This window comes from Crocodylus siamensis, chromosome 1 (assembly GCF_052110815.1).
Source record: "Crocodylus siamensis isolate JL-2025a chromosome 1, ASM5211081v1, whole genome shotgun sequence".
Taxonomy (NCBI): Eukaryota; Metazoa; Chordata; order Crocodylia; family Crocodylidae; genus Crocodylus; species Crocodylus siamensis.
This window is the reverse complement of record NC_143395.1, coordinates 256769971-256795156: the sequence shown is the minus strand read 5'-3', so window position 1 is coordinate 256795156 and position 25186 is coordinate 256769971. Positions and strand designations below refer to the sequence as shown.

The window sequence follows — 25186 nt, the reverse complement described above, 5'->3', positions numbered from 1 at the left end:
TTCCAAGTCAGTGATGAAGATGGTGAACAGTGCGGGCCCAAGGACCGAGCCCTGGGGGACTCCATTGCCCACATCCCTCCAGGTCGAAAATGACCCATCCACTACCACTCTCTGGGTGCAGCCCTCCAGCCAGTTGGTGACCCATTTGACTGTGTAGCTGTCAACACCACAGTCCCCCAGTTTCTTAATGAGAATGTGGTGGGAGGCAGTGTTGAAGGCCTTCAGAAAGTCCAGAAAGACTATGTCCACCGCTACTCCTGCATCTCAGGATTTGGTGACCTGGTCGTAGAAGGCCACCAGGTTGGTCTGACAGGACCGGCCTCTAATGAACCCGTGTTGGTTGCACCTAAGCATAATCTCCCCTTTTGGCCCTTCATGGATATGTGCCAGAATAAGTCTCTCAAAAAGCTTACCCAGCATTGAGGTAAGACTAACTGGCCTATTGTTCCCCAGGTCCTCCTTCCTCCCTTTTTTGAAGATGGGAACCACATTGGCCCTCTTCTAGTCCTCTGGCACCACACCAGAGCACCTCGAGTGCTCATAAAGCTGTGCCAGAGGACCCGCAATGACTTCTGCTAATTCTCTCAGCACTCTGGGGTGGAGATCATCAGGACCTGCTGATTTAGATGTGTCCAGTCCCACCAGGAGGTCCCTGACTAGGTCCACTTTGACCCTGGGCTTGGCTATGCCTCCCCTGGGACTGTCAGGGATCATGATGGGGGATGACCTGGTCCCTGTTCAGAAAAATGGAGGCAAAGTAGTTATTAAATAAGTTAGCTTTGACATCTGGTGTGACCACTAGACTTTCTAGAGTGTCTTGCAGAGGCCTACATTACCTGGAACCTTCTTTTTACCCCATATGTATTTAAAAAAGGACTTCTTACTGTCCTTGATCCGGGTTGCTAGTCCCAGTTCCATCTTTGCCTTACCCTTCCTAACAGCCCCCCTACAAAGTTCTAGAAAGTTTACCTTTCTAGAATATTTATATGCAGTTGTTATATTGGCTTGATGCCAATATATTTTTCTTTTTACTGACTATGCAAGTGACAGATGTGAAAAGTTATTTTTCTACCATTTATAACTGCTAAGTCTTAATGGAATTTCATGGCACAAAAACAGCACTTCTGTGGCCCCCAAAGTATCAAGGCTTTCTACTTGCTGAATTTCAAAGGACAGCTACAATGTCTGTCAAGTTGCAGAGACTGGAGAAGTGAGATCTCCTTAAGAACAGGTCTCCAAATCTTTTTGATGGAATGCTGTGTCTTTAGTAATAAACAGCTAATGAAAAAGCTGTTTCAAGTGCCTATTGAAAGGGAGAAATTTTTTATTTAAATATAATTCCAGGCCTTGTCTGCCAATTTATCTGCTTCTAGTGAGAAATGTAAAAGCCTATCTCTCTGTGGCAATTCATTACACTATAAATCCACCAGAAGAGGGGAAAATGGAAGTTAAAAATTGGATTAAATCTTGGCCTTACTGAAGACAGTGAGAGGTTTATCACTTATTCATTGTAACTGCTTATTAAATTTTATTGGAAAATACTATTTTAACGCCTTCTTCAATTCCCATATAAAATAAAAAAGAAAGCACAATGAATATATTTCTGCGTTGTCCCATGTTAGAAGATCAGGAAACCATATCCATTTAAAATGTTTGTTTTTTTTTAATTAGAATATTGCTGTTTCTCATACAAATTCAAAATTTCAACAATTTTTCAAAACATCGTTTGGTGTTCCACCCAGCTGTAGGTAAGAACTAAAGAATCTTAAGTGTAAACAAAGTTTTGCATTGCATGTTAAGGAGCTTTGATTGACATGGACTCTCTCTTACTACGCCTTTCCCAAGCATGATGCCATGATATATGATATATAGTTTTATTCCTTTCTTCATTTCTTCCACATTTTAAAAATATTTAAATTTTGTGGAACAACAGTTTCATAGTTTCTAGGGTCGGAAGGGACCTGAGCAGATCATCTAGTCCGACCCCCTGTCATGGCAGGAAAGAATACTGGGGTCAAATGACCCCAGCAAGATGTTCATCTAACCTCCTCTTAAACTCCCCCAGGGTAGGAGCCTGCACCACTTCTCTTGGAAGCTGGTTCCAGACCCTAGCCACCCTGACTGTGAAGTAGCGCCTCCTGATATCTAACCTAAACCTACCCTCTGCCAGCTTGTGACCATTATTCCTGGTCACTCCTGGCAGTGCTCGGGGAAACAGTGACTCCCCTGATGCCTGTTGATCCCCCCTGACTAGTTTATAACAGGCCACAAGATCCCCCCTCAGCCTTCTCTTTTGGAGGCTTGAACAGGTTCAGGTCCCTCAGCCTCTCCTGGTAGGGCCTGCCCTGTTGTCCCCTGATCATACGAGTGGCCTCCTCTGGACCCTCTCCATGCTGTCGACATCCTTCTTGAAGTGTGGCCCCCAGAACTGGACTCAATACTCCAGCTGCGGCCTGACCAGTGCCGCATAGAGGGGGAGGATCACCTCCTTGGACCTGCTCGAGATGCATCTGTGGATGCATGACAAGGTGCGGTTGGCCTTCCTTACTGCCTCTCCACACTGCCGGCCCATGTTCATCTTGGAGTCAATGATGACCCCCAGATCCCTTTCCGCCTCCGTGCTGACAAGAGGGGAGTTCCCCAGCTTGTAGGTATGGTGCCGGTTGTTCCTCCTGAGGTGCATCACCTTGCACTTGTCTGTGTTGAAACCCATCCTATTCTCGTGCACCCACCCTTGTAACCTGTCTAGGTCTGATTGTAGCCTGTTGCATCCTTCCAATGTGCCCACGTCCCCCCACATCTTAGTGTCATCAGCAAATTTGAACAGGGTGCTTTTTGCCCCCTCATCCAAATCGCTGATGAAGATGTTGAACAGTGCGGGCCCGAGGACCGAGCCCTGCGGAACCCCACTGCCCACGTCCTTCCAGGTTGAGAAGGACCCATCCACTACCACCCTCTGGGTGCGGCCCACCAGCCAGTTGGTGACCCATTTGACTGTGTGGGTGTCTACACCACAGCCCCCCAGTTTCTTAATGAGAACAGGGCGAGAGACAGTGTATTGTATATATATTGTTATTGTATAATAGCAATGTATTGCTATTTATAGAATACCATATAAACACTTAGTGGAGTAGTTTAAGGGGCAGAGTGGCGATTTAAAAGAAATTACACCATGGTCTGTGTATAATGTATTCTTTTTTAGATAGGATTGTTGAATAATATTGTTCTTATATATATAACAAGTAAAGGGACTGTATAGCAAATTACTGCACATATTGCATAAAATGGACTTCCAGTACTAAAGAATGGCATATGAAGATGGGAAGACAGGGGTGGCTCTTACACATGAAAACTTCCTGCTCTTCAGAAATTAAATTGTATAAAATTAATTAAATAAATTTTGTGGTCTAACTAGACCTGTTTAGGTTTTGTGCATGCATTTTATCAAAGAATGTGATAACAAATTTTCACAGTATAGATAGAAATCACACTAATAATCTTCACTTAACTTGATCTGATAACTGGGGGGCTTCATGTACTATATTCAATGCCTGTTTCTCACAGCAGCATTAGACCATGTTTGTTGGCATGACTCCCTCATTAGTTCTTGATTTTGTACGGGAGAGGGGAATAGGAAGATCTGTTCTTTCAAGTTCAGTCTTAAGGGGAAAATGAGTCAAAATTAAAGTTTTCATAGGTTTTATGCAATGTATCAGTTACCTTTGATGAAATGGTGCTAGCAGCCCTATGCAATGCATTTTGTTCATGAGATGGATGGTTATAATTTACTCTAGCTTGAAACACTCATGTTTGTGATGCCTTTTCTTAGCCAAGGGATAAATGTGATCTCTAGAGAAACAGAAACATTTTTCTTTTAGTGCATACTAAAAACAAAAACACCTTAGAGCATAGTGAAGGTCAAGCAAAGGAGGTGATGGGGGTTCCCTGTGTTTTTTTTTTCTCAAGGCATTTGAAATTATACATCCATCTTTTTTGGATTCCATGAAAAATAATATGTTTTTCAACAACAACAAAAATTATCCTTTTGACTTCACACTTCAGCCAAGGAAAAAACAGTGCAAAGCTGGCTCCAAATTATAGTTTCATAGTTGTTGGGGGCTGGAAGAGACATTTTTGTAATCCTTTGATCGTCAGCTGGCTGAAGACATTAGAGTTTCACAGTGAGCTACAGTTGGTTAAAGTCACACAGTTCCACTGAACTCAAAGGCTGTGTCCAGAGCAGCATTAATGTGCAGTATGTGGTGCTGCAGACCTGTGTGCAGTGCCATGCACCACATATGCAGGTGCTCCCTGAGCTTCTACTTCACAACGCAGGAGGCTTTCTTGATCCTGGGAGATCCCGGGATCAAAAACACCCATGCCAAAAAAAAGTGGTACTGTGCATATGTCAGCAGTGCATGCCAAGCAAAAACAAAGCCTGGCTGGCCAAAGCTACACTCCAGCTGCAGTCCAGGCTCTGCTGCAGGAGTGCTGTGGCTGCAGCTCCTGGAGGCCCCCAGGATCCCAGATAAGGCTGCTGGGACCAACAGTTGCTGGCCCCAGCCTCTCTTACCTCACCCAGGGTTACCTGCCATGCACCAAAGCGTGCAAGGCATGGGCATTCCCAGGGGCAAGCAGCAGGAGCACAAGGTGTGCCACTGCTAATTGTCCCTGGGGAAACAAATGTCCATATTTGTATGGATGCAGCCCAAGGGTCTGAGACAGCTACCAGGGACCAATATTTTGGAGGCAAGCCTGTGCCATGCTACTGTTCGTACCCTGAGAAAGCACATGGCATAGAAACTGTTGTGTTAGCTTGGTGTCACTGGAAGTTCCCACTTCATTGGCTTTAGAGCTGCTTTGGGCTGTGACTGTGGCAAAAAAATGTCTGTGCTACAACCAATGATCTGATATAGTAGTGTCAAGCCCTGCATAGCTAACAGCAAAATGTGGCTGTTAAAAATACACATTTCTGCAGTATGTTTTCATACCACAGTCATCACTGTGGCATCCAAAGACCTCTTGCTGCACTGCTGTTACTCTGTTCTAATTCTAATTCCACGCTCATGACTATGCCTGACACCTTCTAGAAAAAGCATTAAGGGACAGGACTAACATCTGTCATATGTAGTTATTCTTTCTCCTTCTTTTCCTAAGGGGGAAAACTATGTGAGAAGTCTTTTCTTTCCTCTGCCTTTTTTAAAATCCATTTTATTTAATAAAAATGTTCTGGTGTGAGTTCATATTAACAAAAGCAGGGCCTAAAAGTGTGGAATGAAAAGTACCAAGTCTGAGGCAGATCTGAGATCCTGTGGGAGACCATTCCACATGCTTAGACCTGTTTCTGAGACCACTGTCTCAGCTATACAGGGCAGCTCTGCTATTTAGGTAGACAATTATATATTGCTGGAAAATCAGAGTTCTCAGCCATTATAGTCTTCCCTCAGCTATAAGTTATCTTTTAGGTATCCTGGACCCAGAGGTGTACCTGATAGCATTTGCCCCTTGGGCCAGCAGGGAATAGCTGCAGCAGCAGCAAGGGGAAGTGTTGGCAGGAATGGCAGCCATCTGCCCTGACCTTGCAGCAGCTGCTAATTCATATGCTGAGCAACAATTTAAAACTTAATTTAGTGGTGGCTGCAGGGCCAGGGGAGAGAGTTAACCCCTGGCTTCTGGCTATGCCAACACTTCCCCTCATAACAGCAGCATCTCCTAGGGGGAAGGGGGAGGAGTGACAAGGGGACTCCTACCCTCACTCTGCATGGCTAGAGCCTCAAGTCCTCTTAGTTCCATTTTAGCACCCTCCCACCTTTACTAAGCACCTGGGGCTCAGGGTCTAGCCACCCACCCTTGGTTACACTACTACTCAGATGGAAATCAGTGGGTACGTCTACATGAGATGCTAACTGAGCAATAGCCAAATAATACTGCACAGTAATGTGTCACAGCATTGACAGTGCTAATAAGTTACTGCACAGTATTATTAGGCTATAGCTCAGTAGCATCACTTAAAAGACATTCGCCGACACTACTGCACAGTAACTCCGGTTACTGCACATGTATTTAGTACTTGATTATACAAGTACCAAATAAACGTGCAGTAACCATTGCGTAGTAGCATCTCATGTAGATGCACCCAGTCAGCATCAAACCTTGAATCTGACAATTGTGTATGCAGACATGGTAGAATAAAATTCAAATCAGAAAACTTACGCTCTGTCATAAAGGGGTAAGTAAGCCCCTCAAGTCCCCACCTCAGAGTTAAGCAAAATCAGTAAAATATTATTTATGGTGAGTTTTCACTTTACTGGATCGTGTATATTTCTTCCAAAGGCTACAATTGACAGCACTTTTAATATCATCTTCAATTAACTTCATTTCAGAGACAATAATCATTTAAATGTAATGATTATTCATAATAATTAGTAAATCTTTCTCCCACTTTTTAGAACTATATATGTTCATCTTCCATATGATTTTCTGCACAAAATGCTATTGGGTACACAGTAAATACACTCTCCTGCATGTCTACATGTTGCACTATGGCAATATTGTAACTGCGTGTTCTTTAGTACCTTTTGGAAGTACTAAAGCATGGTGAAGTAACTGCTGTACTGCACCGTATAAGTGGTGCACAGTTACTTTTAGCAGCTACTTTGCTGTAGCAGTGTGCTATACAAGGGGAGTGCGCTGCTAAGACGAAGTAGCTGTTGGTCACACATAGACACGTACAGATGCTATGCTGCCATAGCACATTGCTATGGAGATGTAGCATCACATGTAGACGGTCCCGCAGTTAGCTACCAACCAGTTTTGACAGCAGAAAGCCTATATTTTATCTTCATGAACTGGTTTATTATCTACCTGAACTTCAAGAAGGCTTTTGACACCATTTCTCACCCCATTCTCATAAAAAAACTAGGCGACTGCAGCACTGATGCCTACACACTCAGATGGGTGGCAAATTGGCTTGATGGTCTCACCCAGAGAGTGGTGGTGGATGGGTCATTTTCGACCTGGAGGGATGTGGGCAGTGGGGTTACTCAGGGCTCGGGCCCACACTGTTCAACATCTTCATTAGTGACTTGGACAAGGGGGTAAAAAGCACCCTGTTCAAATTTGCTGATGACACTAAGATGTGGGGAGAAGTGGGCACACTGGTGTGGGGGGACAGAATCCAACTAGATCTAGACAGGTTACAGAGGTGGGCAGATGGGAATAGGATGGAATTCAAATCAGACAAGTGCAAAGTGCTGCATCTAGGGAGAAGGAATCTGCAACACACCTATATGCTGGGGAACACCCTTCTCAACAACACAGTGGCAGAAAGGGATCTTGGAGTCATTGTTGACTCCAGGATGGACGTGAGCCTCCAGTGCAAGAAAATGGTAAGTTAGGCTAACTGCACTTTGTTGTGCATCTACAGATGCATCACAAGCAGGTCCAGGGAGGTGATCCTTCCCTTCTATGTGGCATTGGTCAGGCTGCAGTTGGAGTACTGAGTCCAGTTCTGGGTGCCACACTTGGAGAGGGATGTAGCTAACCTTGAGAGGGTCTAGAGGAGAGCCACTCACATGGTCAGGGGGCAGCAGGCCAGGCCCTATGAAGATAGGCTAAAGGGTCTGAGTCTACTCAGCCTCCACAAGATAAGACTGAGAGGGGATCTGGTTGCCATCTATAAACTCACCAGTGGGGACCAGCGGAAAATAGGTTAGGCTGTATTCCCTCAGGCACCACCTGGGATAACAAGGAATTATGGCCTCAAGTCAATTGAGAGCAGGTTCAGGCTTGATAGCAGGAGACATTACTTTACGGTTAGGGCTGCCAGGCTCTGGAATGGGCCCCCAGTGGAGGTGGTGCTCTCCCCTACCATAGGGGTTTTCAAGAGGAAGTTGGATAGATATCTGGCTGGGTTATGATGATCCCAGCACTCATTCCAGCCCCAGGCAGGGGGTCGTACTTGATGATCTTGAAGGGAGAGAGAGGCTGAAATTAGATTTAGACAGACTACAGAAGTGGGCGGATGGTAACAGGATGGGGTTCAATGTAGATAAATTCAGGGTGCTGCACCTGGGGAGAAGGAATCCACAGCATACATACCAGCTGGGGAGCTCCCCCCTTGTGAGCACAGAGGCAGAAAGGGATCTTGGAGTCATTATTGACTCCAAGGTGAACATGAGCTGCCAATGCCAGACCGCAGTCAGCAAAGCCAACTGCACCTTGTTGTGCATCTAAAGATGCATCTCAAGCCAGTCCAGAGAGGTGATACTCCCCCTCTATGCAACATTGATCAGGCCACAATTGGAGTACTGCATCCAGTTCTGGGCACTGCACTTTAAGAAGAATGTGGCCAGCCTTGAGAGGGTTCAGAGGAGGGTTACCCACTTGGCTGGAGGGCAACAGGGCAGGCCCTATGAGGAGCAGCTGAGGGACCTGAACCTGTTCAGCTTCAGCAAGCAGAGGCTGAGGGGGGATCTGGTGGCTGCCTACAAACTCATTATGGCAGAGCAGCAGAAAATAGGAAGGATCCTATTCCCCCCAGCAGCACCTAGGGTGACGAGGAACAATGGCCAAAAGCTGCTGGAGCATAGGTTCAGGTTAGAGATTAGGAGGCAATATTTCACTGTTAAGATGGCTAGGATCTGGAACCAACTTCCTAGGGAAGTGGTCCTCGCTCCTACCTTCGGTAAATTCAAAAAGAGATTGGACAAACACCTGTCTGGGGTTGTGTGATCCCAGCGTGTGCTCCTGCCAGTGGGAGTGGGGGGGGTGTCAGACTAGATGATCTGTTCAGGTCCCTTCTGACCCCAGACTACTATGATACTATGAAACTATGATATGTTCAGGTCCCTTCCAACCCTAGAAACTGTGAAACTATGGTTTCCTTCTCTTTAAGAACTTTCTCCTTTCATGTATTGCAAATCATGGGTCTGGTTTCCTCTGCAGGAACTGAAGATATGCCAATCTGCTGAAGAAGAATATGGAACTGAGACAGGAAAATGTATAGTAGCTAACACTGTGCTAATACTCAGCGACTGAGTTGGTTCAACTATGGTGGGGATTCCTGACTTCTTTCTCAGCTGGCTTTTGGCACTGAAAGCCTTGTTAAAGTTTTGACTCAAAAAACAGGGTTAGCATGCACTAAGATGCATGCTGAATGCATGCTAAGTGCAAAAATATCTTGCTTGCAATGTCTTCAAAACTATTGTTAGATTCCCCTTCAAACTCAGGGTTATTCAGCTGTCCTGCCCTCTCCTGAGAAAGTTGGATTTATTTATAACCCAAAGCTCCATGTTTTTGTCGTTCATTTTACCATTTTAAATTAGGATTGTTTATTACATGTAGGTGTAGTACAACTATATATATTAATATATATTAGGGGTGTGCAAAATGAGCTGTATTCAATGTGGATTTGGCCCAAATCGGGGACAGTGATTCAATTAGTTGATTTGGATCACTGTCCCCAATTTGATTCAGGCAAATCCAAATCTGAAGATTCAGTTCTGATTTGGAGAATCAGCGACTCAACCATAGACACAGCTTTAAATTTTTTTCTACATACCTCACATACCATGCACAGCTCATGAACACTGATGGCGGGGTGGATGGAGCATCTCAAAGGAGTGCAGGGACCCAGTCCACTTCTGGGTCTGCCACTGAGTGTGCAGGGCCCCCCTCCCCAGACCTGTGGGCTTAGCAATTGGTTGTGGGAGGACCCTGGGTGCCACCCCAGACTCAGAAGGCACCAGGTGCTGAGCTGGGAGGGCACGGGGGGGCCCCCAGCATGCCCCCTGGTGGACCTAGAAGTGGATCAGAAGTGCTTCTGGGTCTGCTGCCAAGTGCACAGAGGACCACCATCACCCCTGCTTCTGGGACACTCCATCCACCCCATCTCAGCATTCACAAGTCACCTGGTACCTTGAGATAAGTAGAAAAAACTTTTAAAGCTGTGTCTATGTCCGAATCATCAAATCTTTCCAAATCTCTCTGAATTGATTTGAAGGGTTCTGATTCGATTCAGAGAGATTAAGCCCTAATATATAACCTACTTTTATTTATACATATATATAATATTGTTGACCTATGGAGCCAGGCCAACTCTCAGGCTCTCAAAATTGTGCTGTTAGATGTGAGGGTGTGACACAATTGCACATACACACACACACACTGCCAACTCAGGCACATACACATCCAAGATTACCAGTCTAAACACATGCACACCTATCACCAATTCAGGCACATACACACTATGCACACCAAAAATTAGACAAAAATCAGTTGTTAATACCTGCATACCCAATACACATACACAAATGCACACTTTTATGGCTGTGTGTTAACCCTAGGGGGCGTTTGAGGTAACTTGGTGCTTGGGTTACTTAAGGTCAAGTGGCCGCAGGGTTACTCAAGGCCATTGGGGCTTGGGGTTACTTAGGGTTAATGTGCCCGGGGATTACTTGGGGTCACCTGGTGCCGGGGTGGATGCAAGGGAAAAAGACTGGTGGCAAAGAGGAAACAGACAGGAAACAGAGAGGCAAAAAGCTGGGAGATAACTGGGAAATCAAGGAGGGGAGTTGGGAGGTCAGTAAGACAAAAACCCAACTCAGGGTTTCAAAATAACAGGTTTATTAAACAGACAACACACTACACAGCCTCACAAAGTTATTGGTTCCTACACACACGCACACACACACACACACACAAGCACTCATATAAAAACCCACACAATGGTAGCAGGAGTGAAAAAGGCTTGGTGGAGGGATTGAAGTCAAGGTGTGTAGGGACAGAGTCCATATCTTTTGCTTGGGGAAGGAAGGTGGGTGATATCTACCTATCCTGGGCTGTGAGTTGATCCTTGATGGCTAGTCGGGGTCTTCTCTAACAAGGTGTTATCCAGAGGGGGGGTCACCGGCAGGACCTCTGGAAGGATAGGTGGCATGGCATAGTACTGGTCCAGATGGAGAGGGCGTCCCACAGTGTCTACTTCACTACCCCTTTTTATAGGGGCAGACCTTCTATGATTCTGGTGGCAAGGTAATGCCCAGGCCAGGGTCAGCCCTGGTGTACTGAGCATGTGTACTCCAGCTGAAGGACATGCAGTTCCAGGTATCTGTGTTGCAATAGTGGATTGGCTGATTTCTGTAGGGTCTTGGTCTTTCAAATGCTGGGTCCGTGGTTCCTGGGTGAGTCAATGGAAGGCAGTGGTCCAGTTGTTGAGCTGATCATCAAGTCATTGAGTTGATTATTCAGTAGAGGCCTGCTACCATTGTATCTCAAGCACCCTCATTCATCACCATTCATTCAGGAACCAATTTACATGAGACTGGTTAGACATGAGTCACAGGTTATACCCAGGCAAAGGACACAAGATGGAGGCTTGACATTCAAAATGGAAACTTGACATAACTTGAATTACTTATGCTAATTTATACATGTAGGCCTAAATCACATGGTATCTATAGAAAAAAATAGTAAAAATCAGCAAAACAGTATAAACATAATAATTATACAGTATAAAAGAGTGGATCAAAGAAGGCGAGAGAAAAAAAAACTTGCTAGAAAAATGGTAAAGCTTATCCTATGTCTTAACTTACTTTTACTTATCTATAGGGAATAGAGAGGGAGAGAAAAAGTCAGAAATAGTTGGGGAAGGGAGGGAATGCATTTCAAAATTTAAAAAAAGAAAAACTGGGGGTTTTGCTACAATATAAACATTACTAATGTCTTCTGTCCATAGCTACAAGAGTATATCTGCCTATATTTACCTACTTATTATATATATATATATATATATAACCTACACATATATTTTTCATATATATATATATATATATATATATACACATACATACACACACACACTCATATGTGTATATGTATGTAGGTAAATATAGGGAGACATACACTTGTAGCTATGGACAGAAGACATTAGTAATGTTTGTATATGCATGTGTATAAACATACATACAACCCACACACAAATTATATGGGTACATTTATCTTATGGCTTATAATATATTCTATTTCTTATCCTGTGCCTATGATCAGATTCAGTTCCATCTGTCTCTATATGTCTGTCAGTCTGTCTACACAATATAACTAGATTTCATTCACAAACAGCTAGACAAGACTAGTTCTACCAGGGCTCTATGTTTAATACATCCAGCAGATCATATTTCATGGCTTTTTAGCTCAGAACTGTGCTGTTATAGACCCACGTCACTGTGCTTAAAAGTATACTTACTTGCATGAACGAGCAATGAATGAAAACCATTAATGTCCCAGCATGCATTGCTCAGGAGCACTCATTTTTGTTGTAGCTGGAGATTCTTAGTGTGTTTCTGCTTCATTTAAACCCGTCAATACCTCAATTAGTGCTTGCTTCTCTTCCCCTGGGAGAGACATTTACACATGTCACTTCACAAATCTCAAAAATCTAAAAACCCATGAGAACTACAGGGTCATAAATTCTCTCCTGCTTAAAGCCCTCATTTTGCAAAGACTTTCTACTCCTGCTTTGTTTTATTTTAAACCGTTCTTGGTTTTATCAAAGGACACAAATAGGAAATTGCAGGTAGGATAATTTGTAAAAGAATAAATTGTGACTCTTGCCAATGTTAGCTTCTGATGATTTTTTACTGACTTGTAATGTATAAGTGTAAGTCACATAAATGCAAAAGTAGAATTTTTTAAAATTAAAATAACAACATTTTTTATTTAATATTAAAACCTGATGGTGTTTTAATGATTCCAGTAATTTTGACTTAGTACCAAAGCATAGGAGAAAAATAGCTAAAAAATTATAACGTGCTATTGTTAACTGTCGAAACATTCTGGTCATTCTTGGAGTTGACGTTTTCATACTACTTGTTCAAAAATGGTTACTGATTTAAAGCAGAAAAGTGTCCATGAAATTTACTCTTAGTGGGGTAAATATTGCTAATATCCTTCCCTTGTAGTAGTAATAATAATTATGCCCATCTGTGACAGTAGTGCCTCCCTGGGGCCGTCTATTCGCGGCCCCGCCACACCGATCCGGGGCCAACCGCCCGCCTTCTCGCCTGCTACGCCTTGTTGTTATTTTGATTGATTGGAAGATCTTAATCAAACAGGAGGCTGCCTATTTTTGGTCTCGGTGCCTTAGGCACTATCTGCGGCTCCTGTCCTCCCCTTACATCTGTGAGGCTTGGGCTGCGGTATATCTGGTGTTGTTCAGGTCTGTCCTACTTCCTGCTGCGCGGACGCCCTCTGGCTTATCCCTCCATCTGTACCCTGGCCAGCGCCTTCTAGCTCATCACAGAGTCCACGCCCCTACCAACGCCCTCTAGCCTGTCCCGCACTGCCTGTTCCGGGACTTCTTGCCCGTGCCAACTCTGGAGCTCCTCACTACCCCCTAACTCCGGGGCTCCTCCCTGGCCCCTTCCTTTGGCTCTGGGCTCCTCACTGCCCCCTGGCTCTGGGCTTGTCACTGCCCTCTGGCTCTGGGGCTCCTCACTGCCCCCTAGTCAGGGCTCTTCGCTGCCCCCCCTAGCTCCAGGGCTTCTCACTGCCCCCCTAGCTCTGGGTTTCTCACTTCCACCCTAGTCAGGGCTCTTCGCTGCCCCCCTAGCTCTGGGGCTTCTCACTGCCCCCTAGTCAGGGCTCTTTGCTGCCCCCCTAGCTCCGGGGCTGGGCCAATGTGCCCCTAAACAAAGCTGCGCCCCCTCCGGTGCCAGGAGACCCCACGCTATCGTGGAGCCCCTATGAGGCCTCCTCAAACCCCTTATAGCCTCACCTGTTCCTCCGGTGAAACAGAAAACACAAAACGCAAAGTCCCCGGGCTACAACATAAAAGCTAGATCGTTCTGGTCAAAATACGAATCTCTCCCTACCAGAGCGAGAGAGAGAGAATGCATCAACCTCCAGCAGGAACCAAGGGATGTTCCGACCATCAGAGTTCTCCCTTTTGTTCTGGCTGAGTTCCTCCTCCCTCGGCTGCCGGAGGGGAACTGCCCTCCTGGCCTTCTGCCTGAGCTTAAGAAGGGCTAAGCTCTGCCCCTTCCTGGCTCTAGGTTTCCCTGGTTGCTAGGGCAACCAGCACCTGCACAGTCCTGGTGACTGGCAGCTGCGCTTCCCCCTTCCTGCCACTAGGGGTCTCTCCTGAGCCGTTTCTGCTCTCAGTCTCAGGGCACCTGAGAGCTCTGCGACACCATCTATTTTCCATGAAAGAAGTTAGTCTGTGTTCAGAACCTCATGATTCTTGCTAATATAAAAATAAACTACTTAAAATCAATAATTCCTTATTTTTCTTGTTGACTATTAGCCTAGTTTTGATGACATAATCTCAGCATGTCTCATGTGGCCTACCACAATTTCTCACAACATTTCCACAGGCTTTTACTATAACTCATTGCAGAGAACAGAACTGTCAACTCACCATTTTCAATTTTCATTCTGTTAGTTCTTAGGAAGTTCACTTGGGCAAAATGGGAATTGTACACACATGGCAATGCAGAATCAAGTCATTCATTTCAAAACTGTTTCAGAGACAAGGGAGAGAATAAGAAATATATGCAGTTTTTAGTCTGATGTATTATTCTAAGGCAGCAGTTTGCACTGTACAAACATAAAACAAGTGCAATCAAAACCCCAGGATATGGAAAAGACTTGCCTTAGTGAATTCAGGGAGCAAATCCCTTTTTTTATTTTATTAATATCTCTTTTGGTTAAAATTCATAGTTGCCATGCAAAATAAATCAACTCCTTTTCCCATAATGTGACCTGAAACTGCTTCTGAGTGAATAAGATATGAACCCTAAATGTTCACAGCCTTTACCCTGACACATTCAATCACATCATAAGGCTCTGGCAAAGCTGCCAAGTGCCCAAGACATTGTCATTCTTGTTAAGACTTAGCATAAAATAAGGCCTGTTCTAGCCTAGAAACATATGTTTGAGTAATACTTAAAATCAAAGTAACTTCATTATATAAGTGTAATAGGCCAACAGAGATGATATTTTAAAATAAGCTGAATGCTTACTAATTCCAACCTGAAAAGAAGTAATTTTTTAATGTAGGATTAAGGTTATCCTGTATGGATGCCCCTGATGCTGCGGTTTATTACGTATCATAAAGCCTAGGATAGGCCAGGAGTTTTGCCATGCAGCCCACGAAGTGGCTTTTCATGCTTTGGACACTGAGAAGGGCTATATTTATGATTCCTGCCATTGCTTTTTATTTATATTCTACTTTTGGAATATTTGTGCAACAAGAACATGAAGGCCAGATCCCTGCTATTCTTTGTGTTACAAAATGATAAAGTTTTCCAACAGTGTTTTGTTTAGACAAATGCCCGGCTAATACAGAGAATTTGTTGCAGTTTTAAACTAGTGACAAGAAATCTGTCAGTGTAACAACCATTAATCTAAGTGTAAAGACAAAGCTGATTGTCTTAAGGAATCTTTCATTCTAAGACAGGTAAATACACACTGGGTGCATCTACATAAGATGCTAACTGCACAGTAGCCTAATAACACTGCACAGTAGTGTGCCACGCAAAAGCCATGCTAATACGCTACTGTGCAGTAGTATTAGGCTACTGCGCAGTTACCGTCAGTAAAATGGCATGCTACTGCACAGTAGCACTAGTTACTGTGCATTGATTTAGTACTTGGTTATGCAAGTACTTAACTTAATGTACTGTAACTACTGCATGTTAATGAAGGTGTAGACACACTCTGAATTAATCTCAGACACATTGTATAATCTCCTGGTTTTTTGGTGACATGCTCTGAGTGAATTATACATACTAAATCATTAGTTCATCAAACTGTATTTCTTGATCTTTTTCTAAATTTCTTAAGTTTGTTTGAAATTATTTCTCCTCTGTTAGTATCTCAGGGATAATTAATGACAGAACGTTTAATATTTGAATTTTGAAACTCATATCCCATTAAGTAGCTATGTAAGTCTACTCACATTGTTTCTTTAATCAGTTAGATTAGTCACGTGATGAATTCCATGTGAATTCCAAAATTTGCAATAAAATGTAAACAATGAAATTAAGTCAACAAATATTCAAACAGTTAAGATGTGCCTTCTACAAGTACCTGTGCTGGAAGGGTTTGTCAGAGTGTTCACAGTAAGGGTCTGGCAAGCAGCACAATGGAATTCATTTTCAAATTTGAAAGAATACTAGTGGGCCATACTTTTTATATTCATTTGGCTCCACTCTGGGCTGTTGCTGCCATTAAAAATATGGAGAGTTACAGAGGAATAAGACAGATGACAGATCTGGTTTCTTGGTTCTGGCAAGTGGGCACTCTGGGGCTATAAACAAATATCTCAGTTGACTTGGTCCTGATTGTCTCAGGGGTTGACCCAGATCAAAATTGTTTTAAAAAAAGTTTGAAATTGGGCATATAAGGTTTGTTCAACCCTTGTGTAGAGAGCATCCAAGTGATTTCATCCTATCAGCAGTTTTGTTTTGGCTAGGAATATTACATATATAGCACCCACTCCCACTCCATTGATGGAAAGATGCTGACTGGAAATGCCTTAGTCCTGGACAGCTTCTTGGTTACAGTGATTGTGAAGTGTGAAAAATAAGCTCTGGAAGGAAAGGAAATATTTAGCAATGAACCAAAGGTGCTATGAGCCAAAGCTCCAGAACTAAGGTGCTTTGGCAGTGGGTGAACCAGTGCCAAACAAAGACTGTTTGAAAGGTAGGGCAAGCAGAGATAAAGCTGTATATGAAGAATAAAATGTCCTCTTCTCACATTAATTCACTACCATTCTTATCAAGGAAATTTGCTTAAATAATTTGTGTTATATGCTTTCACTTGCTTTTTTTAAACATGAAAGGGGGGTGAAACAGCAACTGAATAACTGTTTGATGGCCACTCTTAAGAATGAAAAAATAGAAGTTGCAATAAACATATCCCCCCCAAAACTCACTGTCTCTTGCACAATTTCTGGACCATCATGGCTACAACATCAGTACCAGAAGAAGAATGAACCCCAGGATTAGATATTTCTCAACTTGGAACTTGAAAAACTTTATCAGTATGCAATATAACAACAGTTTTGCAAGTCACGGTATTAAGCATTGTAATGCTTCATAAAAACATCAAAACCTTTCTAAGGATCATTCTGCAATTAGATCCTGTTCTAACCAAAGGTTCCGCATCCCTGTTAATTATCAAATCCATTTTTTATGGTTCAGAAACCCTTCCAACAAAAGGGGCTGCATCCTGACATATTGTCATATCTAAGCATCAACAGCTCTGACATGTGAAAAGGTTGTGCCACCAAACATTAGCATTTCAAAACAGCCATTATAGTAACTCATTTAAGTAAAATTGCTTCTGCTGTCCACTAGTAAATGATGTTACATGTCCAGGTGAAAGGGTTTGAAAAATCCTAAACCAAGTTGGACAGCACTCTCTGCTTTTTGAAATTGAGACCCATAAAAATATGAATGGAATGAAGAGGACAGATCCAGGCCCACTGCACATAAAAATGGGGAGAATGGTACCATGGAGGGTAGCACCAGAGTATGACAGTTCTTCCCCTACTCCTACCCTGAAGTGAATGGCTAGGCTCAATTCAGAGTTCAACAGTTCTTTTCAGCATATAAGGCTTTCAAACTTTTCCAGGGCAAGGACTATGTCTTAACTGAGAAACTGACTTGCAGTTAGCCATTCAGGCTTGCCTATTCGGGATTGCACACAAGCCTTTCAACAAGTACCTCTATGGAAAAGTATCTTAGGAAAGTCTATGAATTTAATTGTCTGAAGTGGTTGATAGTGGAAACCTAAATTAGTTTTTTGGGATGTTACTCATAGTTTTTTTTCTGTATTCATCATATAAATGTGCTGTTACTGTAATAGACTATGTTACTCTTCACTCCACCATATAATTACATTTTTCATTTCCTGCCTAGAGGTGGAGTGGGTTAAGGATGTGACATTTTTAGTCTAAGTCCAGGGACTCCAAAAGAGTTAATATTTCACTTCCTTTAATTGCAGATGCTCAGATCTGTTTCTCCTTTATCAGTCCAAATACTGGCAAGCTACACAGTTGCAACATTTTCCATACTTTATATTTAGCCTAATCAGGAAACAAGTGGACAGAGAAGACACCTTTAAGATTGTACCTTCTGTGAGGATCCTGCCTGCAGCTTCTCTCTCCTAGCCCCGCCGCCTCTCGCCGCCAAGCTCTGGTGCTGTCTGCAGGAAGGGAGGGGAAGGAACTGCACATTGGGGTTTACCCAGCCTGAGGTGGAAGGGGAGGGGAATGGGTGGGGAAGCCATGAGGCAGGGGGCTCCAATCCACCTGCCCCCTCTTTCAGCTCAGGCTGGGCAAATCTGAGCCCGTAGCTCCCTCCCCTTCTCTTCCTGCAGACAGAACTGGGGGCAGGCCTGGGCTGCATGAGCCCAGTCCCAATCACATGAGGGATTGACAGAAGTTCTCTAAGATGATTCACTTTGGAGAGCCTTTATCTGATCCCTCATTATATGAGAGTAATTTGTCAAGTAATCGGGCACTGTGGTCAGGGCATGACTGTAGGGCACTTTTAGGGGGCTGCTCACATGACAAATGTCACTTCCGTCAGCACCTAGTGCATGTAAAAGTCTCCTACCTCCCTTATTCTGTCTGGACAAAAATAAGTGTGGTTAACTTTAAGAAACTTCAGCCCATTTCTTGGGATCTATCCCCATTCCTCTGGCCCCTCTCCAGTTTTGCTACATCCTTCTTAAATTGCAGTGCCCCCAAATAAGCTTTTATTGGAGAGGTAACTCAAACTGTTGCCTGGTTTTTAGTCTATTCTCCACTGCTATGCACACATAAAGCCCATAACTTTTGATTGCATGTGCTTTGAACCCAAGGTTTCTTGAAGTGCCACTGTTAAGCAAGGTGTAACCCAACTCTTTAGGAGAATTTGAAACCTGGATAACAGCATTTGAGTTTTGATAGTTCTTGAGTTACACCCTACAATTACTTGAGGATGTATCCTCAAGCTTATCTACCTATTCACTTCTTGCCTGCCTTATGAGGACTGGAAGTCACCTCCTATTTCCTGTATATTTGGTCACTCCTCATTTCACATGGCCTGCTCCATTTTCAGCCAAGGAGCTTGAAAAGAGGCTATCTGAGACTTCCTCAAAGTAGCATATTGCCAGCTGGCCAAGGAATTCTGCCAGGGTTCTGGTGACCCTTTAGTGTGACTGCAGCAAAAAAAACTACATGATTTTTGGAGATACACCCAAGATTAGAATGTGCACAAGGACATTTCTAAGAGATGGGAAGAAGTGTGACTTGTGAAGCCCTGTTAAGTGTCAGGAGAGAAATTTAAACATCTAGGACATGTACCACTTTCAATCCACCTTCCCTTTTATGAAGATTTTGACTGAGTGCTCCACCATGTATTAAGTATAAAACCCATTGCCATTGTCTATTTTTGTAGAATAGGAGCAGATAAAGAAATAAAAAGGCCAGGTGGGCTAGTGAAGACTTTGGGACCATGTGCCAAGTAACAATTTAGGTGTGGGCCTAAGGAGTGGATTTAAGAAGAGGTGGTATTGGCGTTAAAGCCAGAACTGGGTAAATGACCACTACTATCCATGCAATTACAGAGCAGAAAAATGTCTGGGGAAAATATAGCATAAGTAGGAAGTCCCTTAGTTAGGAAGGGGTGGAAAAAATACCTGGAGGCTCAGTTGCCAAATAGAAAAATATCTCAGATTAGTACTTTAGTTCAAATTGAAATGATTTCCTTTTCATGTCTTTTTTTCCCTTGCTGAAGTAAAGAAAATAAAATCATTCTATGAAGAATCATGGAATTAAACTTTTTTCATGCAAAAGGAATTAAAGGGATTCTACAAAAATGCTAGCGGAGGATTCACCACCTCCTCCTCTTTATCCAGTAGGCAAAGCATGAGGGCATTCAGCCAGGATGTGGAAGATACTGGTTTAATTCCTTCTATTGCCTTAGAGTCCATTTCTCTGAATGTGGCTTAAGTACCAGGCTATCAATTATTCTGGGCAAGAAGGGGCATTCCTTCCTGTTGATGTTACTCCACTTTCCATTAAAAAATTAAACCTTCACTCCAGCAGAGACTGGAACCAAGGTTTCTCACTTCCCAGGTGCTTGCTTTGAATGTCCAGGCTTAGGAACTATTTTCACTTCATACAAAGTGAAACACCATCACCAAGAGTGATTGAGAAAAAAATCAGCCCAGAGAGCACTGTAGCCTGATGGTTTGGGCATTTTCTTGGGTAGCAGAGGAATCACAATCTCCCTACCTGGGGTGAGTGCCATTGGTCTATTAGATAAAAAGTGGACATGTCCCAATATCTACTGCTGTATAGCCAAGGGGAAAAAAGTGTTTTTCAACTGAAAATATACAATGCGTTTAACTTGAATTTGTGAATCATTTCAGAATGACTAAAACCAGATTTTTGGTGAGCAGACTAGTTGCCAAAACAAAATGTCCCCAGCTCTAATTAGAATCAGTGAAGTTTTGTTTATGGAGGACACTGTGTGCTATGGGGTAGCTTTAGTTTTAGAGGGTAAAAGCCAAGCCATTTCTCTGGCCATAGTTCTACTCCCATTTTGTGATGGAATCTAAAATAGGAGACAAATGAAAGTAGTGTTTTTCCCCCAAGTTATATTTGAACTGATTACTGAAAAAGAACATTAAACGTGGGCAATAACAAAGGGATAGAAAGCCTATTGATGAACATTTTATTTGGAGATAAGAGGGCCCTTTCTTGTCCAAACAGCAGTGTTTCCTCAGCAGCCTGGTACCCCATATTGATATTCATGAACCTGTCTTTGTGATCAGCTAAAGCCTTAATAATGATCAACTAGTATCCTCTGAGGTTGTTCATCGTGTTCCTTGTGGGAGGCAAATTCTAGGCACTAGTACCATTGATAAACTCAATTTGGAAAGTCTGTTCTCTTAAAAGCACCATTATTTTAGGTATTTTAATTATGTCCACCAAACAGTTAGCTAATGACCTTCAGCAGTCTGGGGAAGTCAACTACCAGTAGGCAGGAACAATCTGCTTTTTGGCATGTATGTTCTAGTGCCAAAGAATTGGGCAAACTCCTCATGCAATTCCACAAAGATGGGCTTCATTATGTAGTTCTGAAGACAGTGCTAATCAACTCTGGTTTTCTTGAGTTGGTATCTCTGTGCTAGTTTTTCTACAACACTACAAGCATGGGTCTGCTGGGGGCAGGGACACACAGTGGTGGAAAACCAGATTATTTGCAGCATACTGCATCAGCTGTCTTCCTTCTGCCATGTTGGCATTCAGCCTTCATGATCTCTACACCTGCCTCTTCAGATATTGCAAGCAACTGCTTAAATGCCCTCTGCAGTGTCTCATATTCTCTGTCTTTTGCCTCTTGTTGCAATAAGGTTGCAGCCAAAATTGGTAATGTCTCATATACTCGAGCTGAGCTTGTGGCTTAGTGCTAGCTGGAAAAGGCAGAACTGCCAAGTGTCTAGAACTGGAATCGCCACAACTGAATGTGTTGACTTAGTTAAGAACTCCTGGAGTACAAGTCTGCGTGAGCAGATCCACAGCGTTACTCTTCTTCCATCCAACCACAGGCTAAATGGGCACCAGAGAAGCAAAAAGGTTCTTATGTCCTTTGAATGCTGCCCCCTCAACCTCTGTCCAGAACAGAGAATTGTTGGCAACGCAACATTTCCATGCATGGGCTAAGGAAAGAGAGACACATTCTTTCACAGTACACCTTGAATCTATTGCTAGGGTCATTCCAGCTAACAAAGTGCTAAGAATTCTGGGATGTGCCTTCAGAAACTGTAGCATCTTCCCCAGGTGTAGCTACATAGGTGTGACTCTGCCAGTATGGTGACTAATAAGTGGTTGACTTGCCTGGGTGTCTAGACTTTTATTAGTTCTGCAGTGAAACTGTATCCTAAATACTTTCTTGATCATGGAAGTATACGATGGCAGTAATTGAGTTTAGCATTTATGTAGGGCTGAGATCACAAACGAATCCAGTGTACAGTGTTTGTGGGTCCTGCAGTTGTGATTAATTTTGTGGCATCCTTCAATCTTGAGGGATACTAGCATTTTCAGGGTGTGGCAAGAGGTCCTTTTTTATTAAGTGCTGCTTTGAGATAAAGTTGGGTTTTGTATTTTACTGTGAGGGGAAGATTTATAAGTTCAGAAGATTATATATCTATGGTATAGCTTGAGGTTTGAAAAGAAACTTTACACTTAAATATTGTCTTTATAGCTCAGTGGTGGAGCTGATCTGAAAATGTTGAGCAATCATTTTATTTCTGCATCTGTTTTTGAATTGTTGGCATTTCATCCCAATTTGGCATAAAAAAGAGAACTGAACATATACAAATATTTGCAGTACTGAAATCCAGTTTACCAGCAGCTCAAGAAAAGTAAGGATGTCTAGTTTTTTAAACTCCTTTCCTCTCTGCAGAGCCGACATAGCAAACAGTTAACCAGTAGGCTGAAAACGATGTTCAAACTCTTCTGAAAATACTTACAACTAAGGAATGTATTAAGAATGAATCAGGATAGGTGCAAAGCTTCAGTATTAATTATAATAGATGTACAGTCCATATGCTAATGATATATTCTATTCATTTGTAGATTGTAAACTTGTCTATTCAGAGTCTGGTTTCTTGTGTTAGTACAAACCTTACCCTAATGGGGCCAGATGTCACTGAGGCTTCTATAATCTTAGCAGTTATACAGTATGTTTTTACAAATTAATATAAAGGTAAATGCAATTTCCATTAGTCAGATGTAGATTTTTGCTGACTTTCTGACATAGTCTTGTAATGTGTAAATGAGTAATAAAATATAAGTTCTTATATGATCTTCTGTATCTTTTCAGGTCACATCGCTGACTGCCTGTGGCTTCTAGCATCTCTCTGTATCTATCAATGTTTTAACTGCATTTAAGCGTCCAGGTTCCGATAACCAAAGTGTGTGGGAGGAATCATGTGGATGTTGACTTGGGCCTATCTTGTATTAAAATATTGTTTCTTCTATTATGTAAAAAAATAAATCAATGCCCATCTGTTTATGTTAGCTAGTCAAACTATTTAGGTCTTGAGTGGGTTTAAGATTCAAGGCCAGACCTCACTCAGAGCAGCTGCCCCATTCATGAAGTCTCTTTGTTGTCTTTGCTTTTTAGTTCCTGCAATGATAACTTCCTATCCAAACACCACCTTAGCAACACAGGGTCAGAAAAAAGAGATGAGCTGCACGGCACATGGAGAGAAACCCATCATAGTCCGCTGGGAAAAAGAGGATCGAATTATTAACCCTGAAATGTCCCGCTATCTTGTTTCTACCAAGGAGGTGGGCGATGAAGTGATCTCTACTCTGCAGGTACTCAACCAAATTGACCAGCATGTTAGACTGTTGCTTGTTTTTGTTTCTTTTTCTGTGGCTGAGAACAATGATCACATCTGCACACAAATCCTGCCTATCCATAAGTACTAAATATAGGCCTAATGCTTCTCTCACTCCAGCATGAGTCAGGAGTAACTTTACTTAAATTATATAGGTGTTTTGTGTGTATATATATATATATGTGTGTGTGTGTGTGTGTGTGTGTGTATAGGCTAATCATATATATTTCACATATGATATATATAACACATATATAAAGGTAATGCAGTTTCCATTAACCTGATACAGATTTCTGCTCCATTTCTGACATATGAGAGCCATGTAAGAAGGAATTAAACCATATGCATTTCCTGTGTCTTTTCATCATCCTTCTGGGGTGACCAACTTGAGGTATGGGTGCCACAAGTGACATAAGCAACCTCTATTTGTGGCTCAAGGCAGAACAGGTAGAGGAAAAGCACCACAGTGGAGAAACAGGGCAGAAGGCAGAAAGCAGAGCAGCAGCCCAAGCTGATGAAGGAAATTGGAGTGGCACATGGGGAGTGTGCAGAGTTGATTTGTGGCACATCTGCCAAAAAGGTTGACCCCCACTGCTCCTCCCATCGTGTTTCCTGAGTCCGTTTTTAAAAATCAGAATGTTAATCAGATTAAGTGTTCATTAAAATATTATAAGCAAAGGGAAGTAAATGGAAAAGATGCCTAAGGTATGCAAACAGGATTCAGCATCCATTAATATTTAGCAGCTACTACATACTGTAGCAAAAATTGCCTAGCCAGCTGGTAACAAGTCATATTTCACAGCTTTGCTGTGGCTTTTTATGAAATACAGCTTTCTCGTAATAGTGTAGCTACTAATTTTTCTGTCTTATCAGATTCTATGCCAGGCATAAATAACCCTAAAGAGGCTGATCTGGTCTGGGTGCTGCTGTGTTCCAGCTAAGTCAAGGGCTGGCAGGATTTTCTAGTGGTGAGAGGAAAAAGGGGACCAAAATGACTCAGCTTGGGTCATAGGTAGGTAGCCAATAGGATCCAATTGCTGCTGCCACTTTTTCCTGCCCCTCTGCTGCAGTATGGCATGATGAAATCCCCCCTCCACTGGACCTTGTGCCACCTGAATTTAGTACAAGGACAGAGCTCCCACTCCACTGAAGACCCAGGCAGCAGTGCAGAGAGAGGGCCTTGTCGCTGAATGCCATAGAAGCACCCATGTCATTCAGTGCCTTGTGTGTGCTGGATCCAAAGGCTCTGCAGGTCATAGGTTGCTGACCCCTGGTCTAAGTGGTGTTACAATTCTGTGAGGCAAATGCAGCCTGAGCATTAGTGACAGTGAAACAGCCTGTGCAACACAAGTTAAGCAACTTCTTAGATGACTATATGACCCAGCCCTTACTCTTCCTAATCTCCCTTCTTCCAATTCTTGGCCCAAACCCAAATAATGCCATGTTCACCATGCATATTCTAAGCAAGGGAAGGGATTTTTTTTATCTTTTGCCCTGTGCAGATCAAGATTTGGCCTGCAGTCTGTAATAAAACCATTCTAGGTAAAACACTTTTCAGTTGTTTCACAAAGTCCAAATGGTTGTGCAATGTGTTTCTTACTAGCTTTTAAACATTGATTTGCTTAGAAGGCCATCAGCACAGGCATGGGCAGAGCCAGGATTTCATGAAGGGGGTGTGCAGGAGCAGCAACCTGTGCTGCAGAGGTGACTGTACACCCCGCTTCCCTTACCACACACACACACTAGCATGGGCAGATTGCACTGCAGACTTCAAGTCACC

At 42.9% G+C, this 25186-nt stretch overlaps 1 protein-coding gene across 1 annotated transcript in view; it reads left to right on the top strand.

Moving 5' to 3' along the window:
* DSCAM (DS cell adhesion molecule) overlaps window positions 1–25186 on the top strand; it is a 628177-nt gene that overhangs the window by 438188 nt on the left and 164803 nt on the right. Inside the window, exon 11 of the mRNA XM_090031636.1 lies at window positions 23187–23383. Coding sequence (XP_089887762.1) covers window positions 23187–23383 — 197 coding nt within the window. The remainder of the gene's footprint in view (window positions 1–23186; window positions 23384–25186) is intronic.